This window comes from Tympanuchus pallidicinctus, unplaced genomic scaffold (assembly GCF_026119805.1).
Source record: "Tympanuchus pallidicinctus isolate F22 unplaced genomic scaffold, pur_lepc_1.0 scaffold10, whole genome shotgun sequence".
In the NCBI taxonomy this organism is placed as follows: domain Eukaryota; kingdom Metazoa; phylum Chordata; class Aves; order Galliformes; family Phasianidae; genus Tympanuchus; species Tympanuchus pallidicinctus.
In genome coordinates this window covers 13392426-13408616 of record NW_026294619.1, presented here as the reverse complement: position 1 = coordinate 13408616, position 16191 = coordinate 13392426, and the positions used below count along the sequence as shown (strand labels likewise).

Sequence of the window (16191 nt, the reverse complement as noted above, 5' to 3'; positions counted from 1 at the left end):
CAACACGTGGCACGGTGAACTGCTCCAAGTTGGTACTTTCCAGAAGGCATATCCTGGCCATTGGTTCACCACAGCCTAAATTTTCATTAAAAAAAACAACAAAACTGCAACAGCAAAAAAAAAATCAACCACCCAACAACCCAGAAAGGTGCAATATGATGACTCTTTAACTGTTTGCATGACCCCAAACCAGAAGGTTGCCTTTGCCAAATGCAAAATGCACTGGTGCCCATCTCCCCATGTTGTTGGGTGAGTTAGGGCAATTCTGCCCCACACTGTCCCAGACTTGTGTGTGCCTGATGGAGAGCTCTCCTCACGGTGTCCCCTGGGACTCCTCTGGGTCAGCACAAGCATTCAAGCTTGAGAATTGCCCCTCTCCCCACCGCACGCTCTCAGGCTCCTGATGATGGCTTCGGTTGGCAGCTGCTCAGGAAATAGCACTCACTGCATTTTGGTGACATCTTAAACATCCTTAACTCCAAGGCATATTTTGGTTTCAGTTTCTAGGAGGCTGAAGGAAATGAAGTACCAGAAACAATGGCAAAATCCAATGATTTTGATATCACAGGCATTTTGTTTAACACAGAGGAGTTCTCCCATTTCCCTGTCCATGTGGGGAACCCTGTGACTCTGCTGTTACTGCTGCAGCAGGAGCCTTTCCTCATAGAGAGCCTGCCAAAAGCAGGAGGAGTTTTCCCTCGCATTGGCCTAAACCATAGGAGACAAACCTCTGCTTTTAAGTGTCACAGCAACCTGAATAAATTCTAAGCTGCTCTGTATACAGCAGTCTGAATGAGAAAAGGTCAGAAGGCACTGTTGGCTCTGCTGAGATACTGGCAAATCCTTTCCCCACTTCCTTTTCTGTTACTATTTTCTGTACCAGAGGCTTCTAGATCTCCATGTTTGCAGCAGGGTGCAGAGGAGCAGGAGAGCTCTGAATGGACACTAAGTATGAAGTTCCCGGGTTGGATGCTCAGTGCAGCTCAGTGCTCTCAGCCACCTGAAATCCCCCAGGCCCAGCTCCAGCCGGCACTCTTACTTGCCCCCAAATTCCCCAGGGACTCTGCTCTCGCCCAGCGCTGCACTCTTAATTGCACTGAAATCCCCCAAGTCTGCAGCTCAAAAACTACCAATGCTTTCTCTCATAGGCATTGGGGATTTTTTTTTTTCCACGTCTATGAGCCGCTGGTACCTCTTTGCATGAATCAGGGCTCTGAAGTTGTGGTACACAGCACATGTCAGGGATCACCCACTGGTGAGAAAGTTCGGGCCTTGCACTTGGGGGGCCTAAGCCATGCTCATTCCCATTTCTTGCTCCTGCTTCTTGCTTCTTTTCCTTCCTTGCATTCAGTAATGCATGCGCATTTGGCCACATAGCTGCCACCAGGACAAAAAAGAAAGTGCAGCACTTGCAGTAGGCAGTGGTATCCAGATGCTTCAAGGCAGCAGCACTGCTGCCAGAAGCCAAGGCAGGGATAAGCCCAGAGGAGGCTTGGCTCAGCAAGCTGCCAAGCTGCCCTGCTGCAGCTCTAGGCAGATGCTGGAGGCTCGCAGGGTCTAAAGGCTGAAGTGTGCTCATAGCCAGGAGGAGGCTGTGGGTCGAGCTAAAAGGGGTGTGTGTGCATGTGTGTCTGTGTGTGTGTGTGTGTGTATGTGTGTGTGCACTCACGAAACCAGTGCACAGCTTCAGTAGAAGCATAGGGAGGACGCTGAAGATGTTTTGTAAAACAATTCATTTCCACGTGATGACTACATTTCCCAATCGACTGTTTGGCTCCGGAAGGTGATGAGATAGGAAAGAATCCTGAAAATGAAAGGAGAGAGAGGCCCCAAAGAGGAAGCAGCGGCCAACACAGGAGCAGCCAGGCTGCGGGGTGTAAGCACTGGAGCAGAGAGGCCGGAGGGGCCATGGGTGTGAAGCATGGTGGGGTCATTGAGGGCAGCGAGGAATGGTGCCCCCTATGGCTACCACCTTGGAGCTGGGGCAGCCTCTGTCTTCCTCTGTGCTTTGGGGCCATGGCCACTGTGATTTCTTCCTCTCAAGGACGGCTGTGGGGGCTCCTCCACAGCCCTACTGCAGATGCTATGGCTGAGAGCGTCCGTGCCGCCAGCGCACGCCTCCCTCCCTCCTCCCCCTCTTTTTGGGCTGGGCTGTCGCAGCGCAATGACGCATGAGCTCACTGCCGCCGCCTCCACTGCCATCCTTGAGGCCTCGTCAGCTGCCGGGAGATCTGCACTGGCCCAGGGAAGGGGCTGTTAACATCAGCTGGTACCCTGTCCGATGGTTGGGCGAGGTGCTGCAAAATACCGGCATCCCGTGGTCACCATCCTGACCCTGTAAGTAGTGGTGATGGGTAGCAGCAAAGCTGGTGGGCAGGAAGCAGCCAGCTCTCCCCCAGCAAGTCTCACAGTGATGATTAACAGTTCAGATATTTGCTGCGTCTGTGATTTTTCTTTCAGCGTTCTTCCTGAGTCAAGTGGTGAAGGGAGAGTAGTGGGTTCTTTAGCCATATTGAGGGCAGAAATAAAAAGCAGCAGGCTTTAAGTGTTTTGGCTGGAAGGGAAATGTTGTTTACAATACCCACTCAGGTGCTGACTGCCGATACCAATGCAGACTTCCATAGCCAGCCTCTGGGCACAGGCTTAGTGTTGGTCAGAGCCCCTCTCTGCCCATTTCGCCGTGCCCCATGTTGCTGAAGGGTAGAAAAACTCACCCTGCTTATGTAAATGTGGGGCTCACTCTCAAGTTATCTTTGTGGTATGAAAGTCACTGGGAGCCTGCTCTGATCTCCTGACTCCTGCGAGCTACTTTTGGCAAAAACGTTGAAAGGAGGTGCATTTATTATCTGCATGTTCATAGAATCATAGAATGCCTTAGGTTGGGGGGGACATTAAAGATCATCCAGCCCCCCACCAGCTCAGGCTGCCCAGGGCCCCATCCAACCTCCAAGTATGGGGCATCCACAGCTTCTCTGTGCAGCCAGCCTGTGTCAGTGCCTCTGAGTAAAGAACTTCTTTCTAACATCTAACCTTTCTTTTAGTTTGAAGCCAGTTCCCCTTGTCCCATCACTATCAAATGATGTAAAATGTCAGGCTCCTTCCCTCTTGTAAGCTCTCTTCAAGTACCGGAAGGCTGCAATGAGTCTCCATGGAGCCTCCTCCAAGTTAAACAAGCCTAGCTCCCTTAGCCTTCATAGGAGAGGTATTCCAGCCCTCTGATCATCCTTGTGGCCTCCTCTGTATCCAATCCAACAACTCCACATCCTTCCTGTACTGGGGGCTCCAGTTTTGGACGTGGTACTCCAAATGGGGCCTTACAAGGGCAGAATAGAGGGAGACAATCCCCTCCTTCTCCCTGCTCACCCCACACAGACTTACCAACACATGCCTGCACATTGCACGTGCATGCCAATATCCACAGAGAAGGGTGTGCTTTGAAGGCATATAGTCCTTTAAGTGATGGGCCCAGTGTCCAGGCTGCTGAATGATAGGTGTTTAGTAGTTGTACTAAACTGAGAAATAATTTTATTTTTTTTATATTATCTTCCTCTCTTTTTTTTTTTTTTTTTCCTTTTCTTTGCAGTGCTTTCTACATTGAAGCAGTCCTGGGGCAAAACCTGTGTCCTAAATCGATGGAAAACTACGTGGCGTCAATGGTGCTGAGTGCACTGGGGGACACGCTGGGCTACTACAATGCAAAATGGGAGTTCCTGACAAGCGGCCCGGCCATCCACAAGGAGCTGGCAGCCATGGGGGGACTTGGCAACTTCAGCATCAAAGGCTGGAGGGTCAGCGATGACACAGTGATGCACCTGGCCACGGCCGAAGCCCTGGTAGCTGCTGGGAAGAATCCAGATTTAACGCATCTCTATTCCCTGATTGCAAGGAACTACAAGGAGTGCATGAATGACATGGACAACAGAGCTCCAGGTTACCTCTCATTGTGTTGCCTTGGCAGGTCTGCCCTCTGCCTCCTCTCTCCTTGTGGCTAAGCATCTCTCACTTTCCTGTAGCTTGGAGTCAAGGCTGGCCATGCTTCTCACCTTCTGCTTTTGTTTATTGATTGCATTGGTTGTATTTCACGCACAGCCAAAAGTTTTCTACGCTCATTACCAGTTTCAGGATGAACTGAGCGAATAGAAAAAAGGCAGGGTGGAGTGGTTTGGGCTTCTCTGAACTAGACGAGAGAAGACAACATTTTGCTCACATTTATAAGACATTCTTACAGGTGTTTCAGGCCTCGTCTTGAGCTCAGGGGAGGAATGCTAGGTTTTGCACTGGGAATATGTCTTTTCCTACATTCCTAAAGGAAAAGCATGATTTCAGCCATGTAGAAGAGCCATCTTAAAGCAGAACATGTAAACGAAGAGTTAATATAGAATTTCTGGTAATAAATGCTAAAAATTGCACATAAAATATTATTTACAAGTGCAGAAATCCTTGCTTGGAATAATTACTAAGCCCAAAGCCCACTTTTGGCTAGTTCCACATGTCCACTTTCTGCAGCTGAACAGTCAGGTCACAGTTATCTTTTCTGAGTCATGTAGCTCCAGGTTCTGTTTCTGCAGAAACAGAACTAAAAGCAGTGTTCAAAGTTCAGCCCACAAGCAGCAGGGATGGCCAGGGTGCGGCAGCTTGGGGAACGATAAGTGGACAGGCTGCAGTGGCCAAGCTGATGCAATATATTCCTGTCATTCCTGGTTCACCCAGGCCTGCTGACCAACCTTGTCTTTTTCTGTGCAGATGGCCCAGCTTAATCCAAATGCTTGAATTAAATATGAGCAATTGAGGCTGGGCTAGTTTTAGCTACTTCAGGCAGCACAAACTGCCTAGCAAACACTCAAATGCTGTGATGCAATGCCGAGTTTATACAGTAAAAATAAATAGGTTTCAGACTTGCCTATTTGGAAAGGCCAAAATATATCATGAATGTTCTAGCTTGACATTAAAACTGTTTTCCTGGGAAAATACCCTGCATTATTCTTTTAGGGGCACTGAGCATAGAGTGACAGAGCTGTGCATTTCTACATAGTAAGCCAGATAAGAAATTCAAGCAGGAATTTACTCTGCATACCTTTCCATGGCCACCTCCAACCCTCCCATAAAGGATGCAAGTATCAGCATTCTTATCCATCATAAGATGGATAATCTCTGTTGTCAGAGTAGACAACAAATAAAATATTTAAGACAAATAAAATATTTAAGAGGGGGTAATGATGCTTGCCAGGATAGCAGCCATCAGGAGGTTAAAACTTCAACAGAACCACTGCTGTTTTGGCAAAGGAACGTCTTGTAGGTCCCCTAGCTGATGGGGTCTGCCAAGATGGAGCAACCACAGCTGGCAGTGAGACAACAACTGGAAGCTAACTCTGTCTCTGCCATCTGAGTTTGGTGACGAAAACTTGAGCTGAAAAGAGTCTAAAACTGAAATGTTAGTAATTAATGGCTATGGTTTATAGCATGCCTGCTGCAGTCTTTAGGTGGGTAACTGCCCCAGAGCTGTTCTCATATGGAAATGAAAGATTTCAAAATAAATTAGCTACGGCAACTAATTGGAGTAACAAGGAAAGGCCAGGTTAGCTGGCTAAATAAAGATGTGAAGCTTACTTAGTGGGAACTGTGTCCATGGACACTGACATCAAAACATTTTGGAGTGGAGGGAAACCGTGGAAAAAATGGAAGTTATTGAAAATGCTCTTTTCTATTGAAAATGCATTCAGTAGCGCTCCTGCTGCAACTGCAGGGAAGGAATTGGGCTTGCCTTGGCCTCTGAAAGCTGAAATCTAAGACCAAGCTGTTTAATGCTCACTAACAAACTAGTAAAGGGAATGCCTAATTCGTATCCTGAAAAGCTGTCTGCAGTTCAGGGTCTCCGTGACATAATGATAAGTCCTAACAGTAGGAGTTGCCTGTCAGTAACTTGTTACGGCAATTCAGAATAGATTGTAACTGAGAGTATAACCTGAGATGATGCTTTTCTGGACAAATTGAATACTCACTGGGGAATTGCAGCTTTTAAGGTTGAGAATGGAAATTTGCTGTTGCAATTTTCACCCAATAGAGAGGAGATTCCCCCAGAATGGTGGGGGAAAGTCACATTGCTCACCTACGCAAGGGAATCCAGATCTGAAAACCAAAACCTATGATAATAAAGGGATTCCCACAACTTTATTAGTCATCAGCCAGTCACAGCAGAGACAAAGGTCGTCTATCTCATTGTCTTAATTCAATGCCAAGTTAATCCCTACACCCATTATGGCTTTTTGTGATGTGTCACAGCCCCGACCATATTTCTTTTTTCATGATATAATACTCGGCCTGCACAGCTCTCCAGTAAGCCTTCTTCAAAACGTTGCTTTTCGTTCTGTTTCTAAGTCTTCTACCTATGGCTACACGGTTGTTTTAACCCACCTTTGTTATATGTACTGACAATTCCTAACCAACCGTTACCGTCTGCATTCATGTAAGAGTCTGGATAAATGGAATGAAAGCTTATTGTGGCTTACTGGTCTAATGGTTGGGGACACTAGATCATCATGGTCCTTTTCAACCTAGGGCATTCTATGATTCTGTGATTCTATGATATTATTCTATTCCAGAAATACCATCTAGTTGTACATGGTGCAACTTTCTCAATCCAGCTTTCTTCAGACTTTTTGCTTCTATTTCTTCTTTCCTTGGAACAGTCCCCTCCTCAGGTCACTTTCCGGTTCTCATTGTTAGTGAAAGAATTCCTAACTAGGATTTAGTAGGCTTCCAGAGTTTCTGGTTTCAGAGACTCCTACAGCAGTTCCTCCAAAATCTGATTTTCAAAAGGCCCAAGAGCATGATTTCAGCTCAGTCTCCCATCATCAGTTTTCCAATGATGTAACTTGTTAACTGTTTAAAAGCACATGATTTACAGTACTACTTAAATCTTGGGAGCCCTAGCTGTTGTGCACTGCTTCCTTCTACTTTTTTCTTTTCGTCTGCAGGGTATTAGTGGTGATGTCCTAAAGTAATATGCATATTGTGCAAGTAACTGTTTGCTTGTTATTGCAAAACAGCTTAAGCCTTGTCATCTTCCTCATTTTCCTTTCATTGCAGCTAATGACAGAACAGTCTCGCTTCTTCTCTGCACTGTTTTGTTGCCTGCTCTCAACCTGCCCAAAAATGCCCTGACAAAATGTTTTCCTCACAGTTTCAACAGGATTGCGAAGTTCTTTTTCTTTTTGTTGGGCAGATTTTGATTTTAAGCTGCCCTGGTTTCTTTGCTCTCTGTCCTCACCAAGAGGTCCATCTAACAAAGGACACATAGGATGACTGGCACAACTTTTTTAAAAATCATGGTTTTGTCCAATACAATCTTTTGGGGTCTTCTTATAGGTGTATAAACATAGTACATATAGATTTGAAAAATGCTTCAATTTTCAGTTAATCCTAACAAAGTTGGAAATTATACTGCTGGCATCCTTAACAGTTTTGATGCGGAACAGCCAGCACTGAACTAATCCATTCCATAGAAAGCTTCTTTAGAGGCTTGAATGCAATGCCTACTTTGAGACATCGTAGAAGGAACCTCATAACTGTTCAGTTAGATCAGTTTTGCCAGTCCTTATCAAACACCATTCCCACTACTTCCTCCAGCTGAGAAGTGTGGCCCTGCAGTTTTCCCTCTGTAAATCTCCTGCAGGCCGAGTCACAGAATCACAGAATGATTTGGGTTGGAAGAGACCTTAAAGCTCGCTCAGCTCCAACTCCCTGCCATGAGCAGGGATATCACCCAGTGGATCAGATGCCCAAGGCCACATTCAACCTGGCCTTGAAGGATGCATCAAGAACATCTGGGCAGAGCCAGGTTTTGGGTCTGGGCCGAGCAAAAGCAGCAGGGCTCATCTACTGGGCAGTGTGCGACACAAGCATCACACCAGAGGCCGGCATGTAGGCACACTGTGGCTGAGGCTGGTGAAATTGCAGCACAGGTTTGTGCCTGGGTCATGCTGTGGGGAATTCATGAGAATGAAAGTAGCCTGACAGCGTGGGCTGCGCTGATCGGCAACCTGCTTTTTTTTCCTATGGGGAACCCTTGCATAGGCTGTTCCCATTCTCAAAGTTCATTTCAGCTGACAGGCTGGCTGGATGAAAGCAACAGGGTGAAGCTACATTTTCAGTTTGAGGCAACCATTCAGAGCGAGCAAGCACAGAGCTTGCATCCCACACCTATCTAATATGCCTATAATGCAGCAACTCTGTCAGAAAAAGAAGGATGCTACAGACACTCAGATCAGGACCATGAAATCATCCATGTGACCTAATTCCTGACAGCAGCCAACCGTAATTTATTGCTAACACATGGCTGGGAGGCAATCTTAGAACTGTGCTTGGATTTGGATGTATTTTGATTATTACAAGGGAGCTATAAAATAGATCACCATATACCAAGTCCTATTGCCAAGCTTATGTGTGCAAGTAAAGAAGCAAACTGTTCTGCAGAGTATGTAGTGCAGTGTCTCACTGTGACTAGCAACGTCCTGGGACATGCAGGTCAAATTGCACCTGAGATAGCAGAAATGCCTGGTAACATGAAGTTTCTTGAGCAATCTTCTTCATACTCTCTCCCACTTATCTCAGCTTTCTAAGTGAGCATGAGGAACAAAACGGTGGGAGAACCCCAGCCTTCCAAATCCAGCCTTGCTGTTGTCTAACATACCGAAAAAGTCAAATGAAGGTACCTGAAATCCGCTCATGACTTTATTCTCTGCTGGAGGAGAAATATTTTAGAACTGTCTAGAAGAGAAAACTAGGTAAAAAGGCCAAAGCAAAAGAGAGTGAAAAATAATGTATTTTTGATATTTGATATTTGATATTTGATATTTGAAACTTGTTTGCCCTTCCTTGCACACAAACCGGATGCTTAGCACTCCCAACTTGTTTCATGGCTGAAGTCAAGGAAAGTATCTGCATACTGAAATTTAGATGCTTTTGCACAGGTGGCTTTACCTAAAGATGTGTTGGGCTAACTGACGTGTTACCAAAACTGCAGCACAGGAAGAAGCAGAATCATTGTTTTGAAAAGTGAATAGCAGAAATAGGAAAGGGATGAATGAGGGCAGGCAGAGAGAAGTCAGTGTGTGCCATCCCACTTGAGGATATGCAGAGCTGGGCTGCGGTTGGGCCAGGGGGTCTGCCTGGAGCAAGAGAGAGCTGAGGAGCAGGGATGAAGCGTTGAATAGAGTGGAGAATGGACCATCACCACTTGTATAATTTAAAAATTAGAAGGGAATTTAAGAAAACTATTAAATGGGGGCTGGCCTAGATGATCTCCAGAGATCACTTCCAACACCTACAATTCTGTGAAATACTTTGCATAACAAAACTGTAGCTCTGATTACGGTAGGATGTTAAAGAAGCCTGAAAACACTCATTGTCTCAAGCTGGGGAGAACAGTTCAGGGTGGGTAGGTCTATGGGGATACGTGTGGTACGTGTGGCCCCTCGGGTCTGAGCTCTCAGCCACGCAGAATCCTCTGCCTGCTGGGCAGTGCTGCTGGGCTGCGCTCAACGCACCTTTTGCAGTCTCAGCACAGTTAGCTGCTAGTGGCTCTGCTCAGACAGCAACGGCAGTCGTTCTTCAGCTGGTTTAGGAGAAACACGGCAAAGTCAGATACACACAACCTTGTTGCCACGAGGCAAGTACTTGATTTATCACTTTCCGACAAAGCAAAACTGCAGTGAGGGAGATCTGGGTTTCTTGCAGAGAACATTTCCTAGTGGCCGAGGCACTGGGAAGGATTCCTGGGCAGGCTGGTGGCTCTCTGTCATTAACGGCTCCTGTGTAAGAGTTGAACAGCTATCAGGAAAAAAGGAGATACTCATTCTTGCAGTGAGTTGGGATCGAGGTGCTCTGATGGCCCTCCAAATTTCCCTTCCCTTTGTGTCCATCTAGGTCTCTAGTCCCGTGTGTGCGTAACATACCTAGCACATACAGTATGTGTGCTTTACAGATGCCATCAAGAAACATGAAATGCAAATATTAACAGTAACGGTTACACACATAAATCAGCAGGGGATTGTTTTTTACCTCCCTGGGCTTTTAAATTATTTTCACAAACCAGAACGATTGGCTCTCTCAGGGAATGTATACCCAGGGTACGCTGGCAGTTTCAGGCAGGAGACAGCAGCTGTTTTCTCAGGGAAGCCTGAATCCCTTACTCCAAATAACGGTCCCTGGGAGACCACCCTGCATGCAGCACCGGCAAGCACTGTGCTCCAGTGCGGAGGGGCACGTTGCCAGCACCGGCTCTCTCTCCCTGCCCAGGTGGAACATGTATGGACAATGCACTGAAACTGGACCCGGCGAGACCGGAGACCTGGAAGGCTCCCTTCAGCCCCAGCGGGGGTGGCTGCGGTGCTGCCATGCGCTCCATGTGCATCGGGCTGCGCTTCCACCGTGCTGATGAGCTGGACACGCTGGTGAAAGTCAGTATTGAGAGCGGCCGGATGACTCACCACAACCCCACCGGCTACCTGGGCTCCCTGGCCTCTGCTCTCTTCACTGCGCTTGCAGTGAATGGCGTGCCGCCCCTGGCCTGGGGGAAGCGGCTGCTGGATGTGCTGCCGAGTGCCAAGGCCTACGTGAGCAGCGCTGGTTCCTCCGTGGAGGAGAACATGAAGCACTGGTGAGCTGCTGGGATGGGTTCTGTGGGGAGCAAAGTGAACCTAGAGCACAGGAGGGTGAGCTCCGTTCGTACCTAAGCTTGAGGAGTCACGTTATGGTGGACTCTTAGAGCAGTGCATCCCTGCCATGGGATCTGACGGGTTTGGGAAAAATACATCTAACATACAAATGGCAGGTTTAGTGTCACGTAGCGTTTTTTGGACCCGATATAAGGCAGCCAGGCTTTTCATCTCAGCCATGATCTGATGAAAGATGAGAAGCAGGGCTGGGGAACAGAACCAGGCAAGGGGCTGAGCTCAGTCTGAAAGTGGTAACCAAATGGGGACGTGCACCCAGTGTAGCTGTGCACAGAGGCACTCTGAATCTTATGGATGACTCAGTTCTCGGTCTGAGCCTTTGAATCCTTTGAGGTGACAGTGGCAGGTGCTAGGCTGCCTTCACCCATGTGGCTGAAGAGAGGGGAAATCTCAGTGCCTCTTACTGTAAATCCCGTCCCTTCCAACAACGGGGGATGCCTGTTGTGATGCTGAGCTGCCGCTCCGGGCTCTTTGGGTGGCATGTTTTCAGCTGTATGATTTGGCAGCAGGACTCCTCTTACTGTAGGTTCAGGTTGGAAATTAGGAAACATCTCTTCTCAGAAAGAGGCAGTGGCACAGGCTGCTCAGGGAGGTGGGAGAGTGACAGTCCCTGAATTGTTCAAGAACCATTGTGGCACTGAGGGACACGGCTAGTGGGCATGGTGGGAATGGGCTGGTGGTTGGACTGGGTGATTTTAGTGATCTTTTCCAACTGTAATGATTTTGTGATTCTAGGTCTTACTTTGAAAAGCAATGGAAAGCGTACCTGGAAGAGAGAGGCATCTTGGATGGGGTCTCGCCACCCACCTTCCCCTCCAAGTATGGTGTGGAAGAGAGGGACTCTTTTTACACCTCCCTCAGCTACAGTGGCTGGGGGGGCAGCAGTGGGCACGATGCCCCCATGATTGCCTACGATTCACTGCTGGGTGCAGGGGACTCCTGGACAGAGCTGGCTCACCGTGCTTTCTTCCATGGGGGAGACAGTGACTCCACTGCTGCCATTGCAGCTTGCTGGTGGGGGGCCATGCACGGCTTCCGTGGCATCGCCTCCTCCCTCTACACTGACCTGGAGTACAGGGAGCGCCTGGAGCAGGTGGCCAAGGAGTTGTACCGTATTTCCCAGGCTTAATGTACTTGAGGGTAGGCCACGATGAGGCTTGCATTTTCTGTCAGTGTGCTTGCTTCAGCACGGAGACCATTTGAGGGCTTGGTGGTGGTTTGATGGGAGCATGCAGCAGTGTACCCAACCTGCAAGCAGCTGAGCTGAGAATTTCCTCCTCCTTTGCACAGTGGTTGAGTCTTAAGTAGAGGAGGAGCACCCACTGCAGCGCTGCCAGTAATGCTCCAGCAGCTGGACAGGCAGCAAAATGCAAAAAAGCTGCCCCAATACAGGGTTCTCCCACTCTAAGCATGCCGAAGAGGATCAAGGATTCTCATGCCTGACTACAGGACTGGCAGAGCTGCTTTGCAGTAAACCAGCAATGGCTAATACAAGCTCATTACCTTGTACTGTACTGTCAGTGAGAACTGTCACCAGCTCTAAAAGCTCTCCTCCTCTGCACAGTGAACACAACAGAAATTGCCTCAGCCCGCTAGGAGAGGAAGCAAACAGCCAGTTGCCTCAGGAACAAGAAAGCTTCCTTACGTGATTATTTTAGCAGATTGCTTTTTTGTTTTGTTTTGTATGAGCGTAGAAAGAAACAGAAACTCTGCTGCTGCATCTCAAGTGCACTGTGCAGCTTCATGGCACTTCTGCTCTATGTGTAGGAATGTATCACACTCAGTTTGGTTAACAGGGGACGTAAGCCCTGCTGACCACACCTGTATTGAAGATAAGGGTGGGTATAAGGAGAACATTAGGAAGTTGCATTTTACATCAACTTCAGCATCTTCTGTACTCAATTATACTTATCTGCTTACAGCGATGGTTACTGGTATTACTGGTTATTTGCTTACCACTTATCATGTATTATTCCATTAAAAAATGTTTCTTCAAATCCAGACTATGGCACAGTAAAATACTTATTATTTCAAGAGCAATTTCAAAAACAGTGTGTCCCACTCAATACATCGCCCTGAAATGTCTCTATTAAATGCTATTTTCCACGATGGATGAAGAAGGGGGTGGGAAGGGAGAGTATGCTGGGAGAGCCAGAGGGGGCACGGTGCCCACAGGCTCCACCTGAATGAGTAGTGAAGCACTGCTGGGGAGGATGGAGTTATTGCAGTGGAGAACAGGGCTGGAGGGAAAGGCTGCCCAACAGGGGGAGTTGGCTCTGGAATTCAGCACACCGCTATGCAGAGACGGTGCATAAAGGCGCAATGAAAGCCCAGATCAGACAAATACCAGCAGCAGTATGAGTCACAATTTCAACACAGTTTACTACAGTTCTCGGGTGTGTTGTATAAAACATGTTTTAGTGCAACATAGTACAAAGTTTTTTTTGTTCTTTAAAAAAAAAATCCCAAACATTTTTCCGACATCATGCATGGATAAGCTATCTCTCTTTCATCTTGGGTTCATAATAGAAAGTTACAGCAGAGAGAGTGGTCTGAAAAGCTTAATGTTGAAACTCATTAGAGTTCGCCTATAAAAACAGAGACGTCTGAGACTGGGCAACACACTGCCAGAACAATGAAGAAACGTCACTGGCAAGATACTTTCTGGACCATCACAGGCGCCGCTTCCTGGCAAAGCCTGGGCTTGGTGCAAGAGCTGCTGGGCTGGGGAGGGACCAGTTCTGGCCATGGAGAGGGGGCCAGGGGAAAGCCCTCCACCGGAGCCCTGGTCTGGGCAGCGCTGTTGAGGCAGCAGGCTGGGAGGAGGAGCTCGGTTCAGATGCAGCGCATGCGCTGGAAGAAGAGCTCCTGCTGACTTTCTCTTTTTCCTTTAAAGCTGAAATGAATTGCAGTTCCTACCCTCAAGCAGTATGTACAAGAGACACTAAATTTATGAAACAATACCCACTGGCTGCAGCTGCTGTTGTTCGTGTCGTGGTTCTTCACTTTCCATTCGCTTTTCATCCCACTCCTCTCTTTGCAGACTTCTTATCCAGAAAGGGAAGACAAGTGCGTGGGTGCGTGGTATGTATGTATATATATATATGTATATATATATAGAACTGTGATATTATGCATAATTATGCATATGGGGCCAGTAAGCAATTATGTCTCAAGGAGAGAGACTTTGCAGAGGGTGAGTGAAATTTGGGCTTCTCAGCGGAAGAACCAAACACCATTCTTGTGAAGGAGTAGAGGTGGTTGACATCAAAGGTCTGGCGGGCTCCCCCATCACTGGAATGGGACTGTCTGCATCCATGTGGGAAGATGCAAGCTCCACTTGTAGCTCATCTTTTAGAGAACGTGCTGTGCAGATCTCCCACCTGAGGCTTCACCACCAAAATATCAAGGCATTGGGGACCAACCCCATGAGTGCTACAGAGCATCTCCTGAAGTTCCCTTCTCTTCTCGAAGATCTGTCTGACCCTCCTGAAGAGGACAGCAGCTGTAGGCATGGCACCTCTCTCAGACGAGGCGGGGGGTCTTGTAGTTGCACCCATCTGCCCCAGTTGGTTTCAGCCATGCTGCAAGAAATAAATGGCTGGATTTGCCAGGAAGACATCAAGGAAGACAACAAAAGGCCGTTTTTGGCAAACACTTTCTTCCGCCAGACAAAATGTTTAAGCTATATCGGGGAGGAGGCGGTTTCCTCCACAGGACACAACAGGGGTACTTGGCAGTATGGGGTACTTGAACACAGGTGCCCCATGTGGAGAGAGCCCCAGTTTGCTTTGTGAGAGCCATATCTTTCACAGAAAGAACAGCATTTCCTGTCACAGAGGTTGTGCACAACAAAAGCAGATGACTTTGCCAGGAGAGAGGGCTTACGGTGAAATGGTTTCTCCTCCTGACTTCCTCCTGAAGTCCTGGAGATGGCATACACAGACACACACATAGGACATTTCTCTCAACCCAGAGGACATGGGAGCCCCCAGGGCATAGATGTGCCGCAGGCCCCTTATCCAGTCCAAGCTAGCGCTGGGAAGCAGTGCAAGGAGCGGGGAACCCTGGTGACACGAGGTTACCTGCATGTCCTCACTGTGTGTCTGTGACTGGGCTCCTTGGCTGAGCCACCCAGGAACTGGGAATCCAACCTCTGGTACTTTCTCTTTCCCCCTTTCTTTAGTCACTACTTTGGTCAAGTTGAAGCCTTCAGAGATTGGATCCAGCCACCCATCCCAGGCAAGAAGGGCACAGAGGGGAGCTGCCTTGTCAGAGGTGGCAGCATGGAGACACGGAGAAGCCAATCTCTGGTATACTGGACTGTAAGAGGACTCTCTTGGCAACCAACAAAGTCAGAGCTTTCAGGTATCTTCCTTCCATCCCCTCATTCAGTTCCTGGAGATAAACAAAACTGCTTTTGTCCCAGTTTTGAGTGCACTGAGAATTCAGGTTCTCCAATATCAGGAAATGCTCCCAAAAGGTGAATTGCCTCCTCCCAGAACAGTACTGCCTTCTCTAGAACAGTAATGTGGAGGCACAAAGATGATGAGGACAAAGCCAGTTTTGAGATGGACTTCCTAATACCCCAACCTGCCCATCAGGACATGGTCCTGGCTTTATCTGATGTCAAAGAGGAGTAGCTGGCTCAGCACACCTTGGGAAAAAGACCTTCTTCACCATGGCACAGAGTATAAGGAGGAAAAACAAGGTCTGCTTTGGTAAACAGACACATTGACCTCCATAGAGGTGGTCCCAGGACCAAAAGCACCCCAGGAACTTCTTGCTCCGTGGAGAGAGGGGAAAGCCTACAGTTCTTTGGGAGACTAAACAGAAACGACGACAAAAAAGTAACGTCCCAAAGGACAACAACTGATGGCATCAAAAATTAACAAGAGGAATATCCGCTATGTACAGCAAACGCACAGACCTCCGGTCTGTCTCAGTGGCTGGGTGCATTCCCACACGTGCTGGAAGAAGCCTTAGACCTTCCCATCCATGCTGGCTGTGCGCTCTACAGAGCTCAGCTGCTGCATCGCAGCACAGACGCTGAAACAACTGAAACAAGAACAACAAGAACCACTCTTCCTCAGGGCTCCTGGCGTGCCTCTGCCTCTCTCTCTCTCTGCATGTCCCCCTGAGAGCCTCTGCCCCTTTAGTCTATGGTTCCTGGGTGGATGCTGAGCACCGGTGGCTCTAGGCAAGTGGGTGAGTAGTTGAGGTGCGGCTCTTTGATCCACAGCAAGGGAACCCCGTTTTTGCCCTCTGAATTCTTGCTGGAGTTCCGGCTCTTGAACCGCACCAGGAGGATGGTGATGATCAAGATGCCGAAGATGGGGAATGGGTAGAAGAAGACAAAGTAGAAGAGGGCGTCATTGGAGCAGATGACAGACTGCAGGGTGGAACCTGAAAAGATGAAAGATGTCACATTTTATACCTTCTGTAATGCAACAGCCCA

General features: G+C 48.1%; 2 protein-coding genes across 3 annotated transcripts in view; one reads left to right on the top strand and one right to left on the bottom strand.

The window, feature by feature from the left end:
- The first annotated feature begins 2172 nt into the window (after positions 1–2172).
- Positions 2173–12734, top strand: ADPRH (ADP-ribosylarginine hydrolase). The gene is made up of 4 exons (XM_052703820.1): positions 2173–2337; positions 3584–3930; positions 10297–10657; positions 11469–12734. Exons 1-4 carry the CDS (start codon positions 2282–2284, stop codon positions 11860–11862), a joined length of 1158 nt encoding a protein of 385 aa, XP_052559780.1. The 5' UTR covers positions 2173–2281; the 3' UTR covers positions 11863–12734.
- A 355-nt stretch (positions 12735–13089) lies between these two features.
- Positions 13090–16191, bottom strand: part of IGSF3 (immunoglobulin superfamily member 3) — a 76606-nt gene continuing 73504 nt past the window's right edge. For both annotated transcript variants that reach the window (XM_052703637.1, XM_052703646.1), the window contains one exon: positions 13090–16139. In XM_052703637.1, coding sequence (XP_052559597.1) covers positions 15889–16139 — 251 coding nt within the window. In that variant the 3' untranslated portion in view covers positions 13090–15888. The remainder of the gene's footprint in view (positions 16140–16191) is intronic.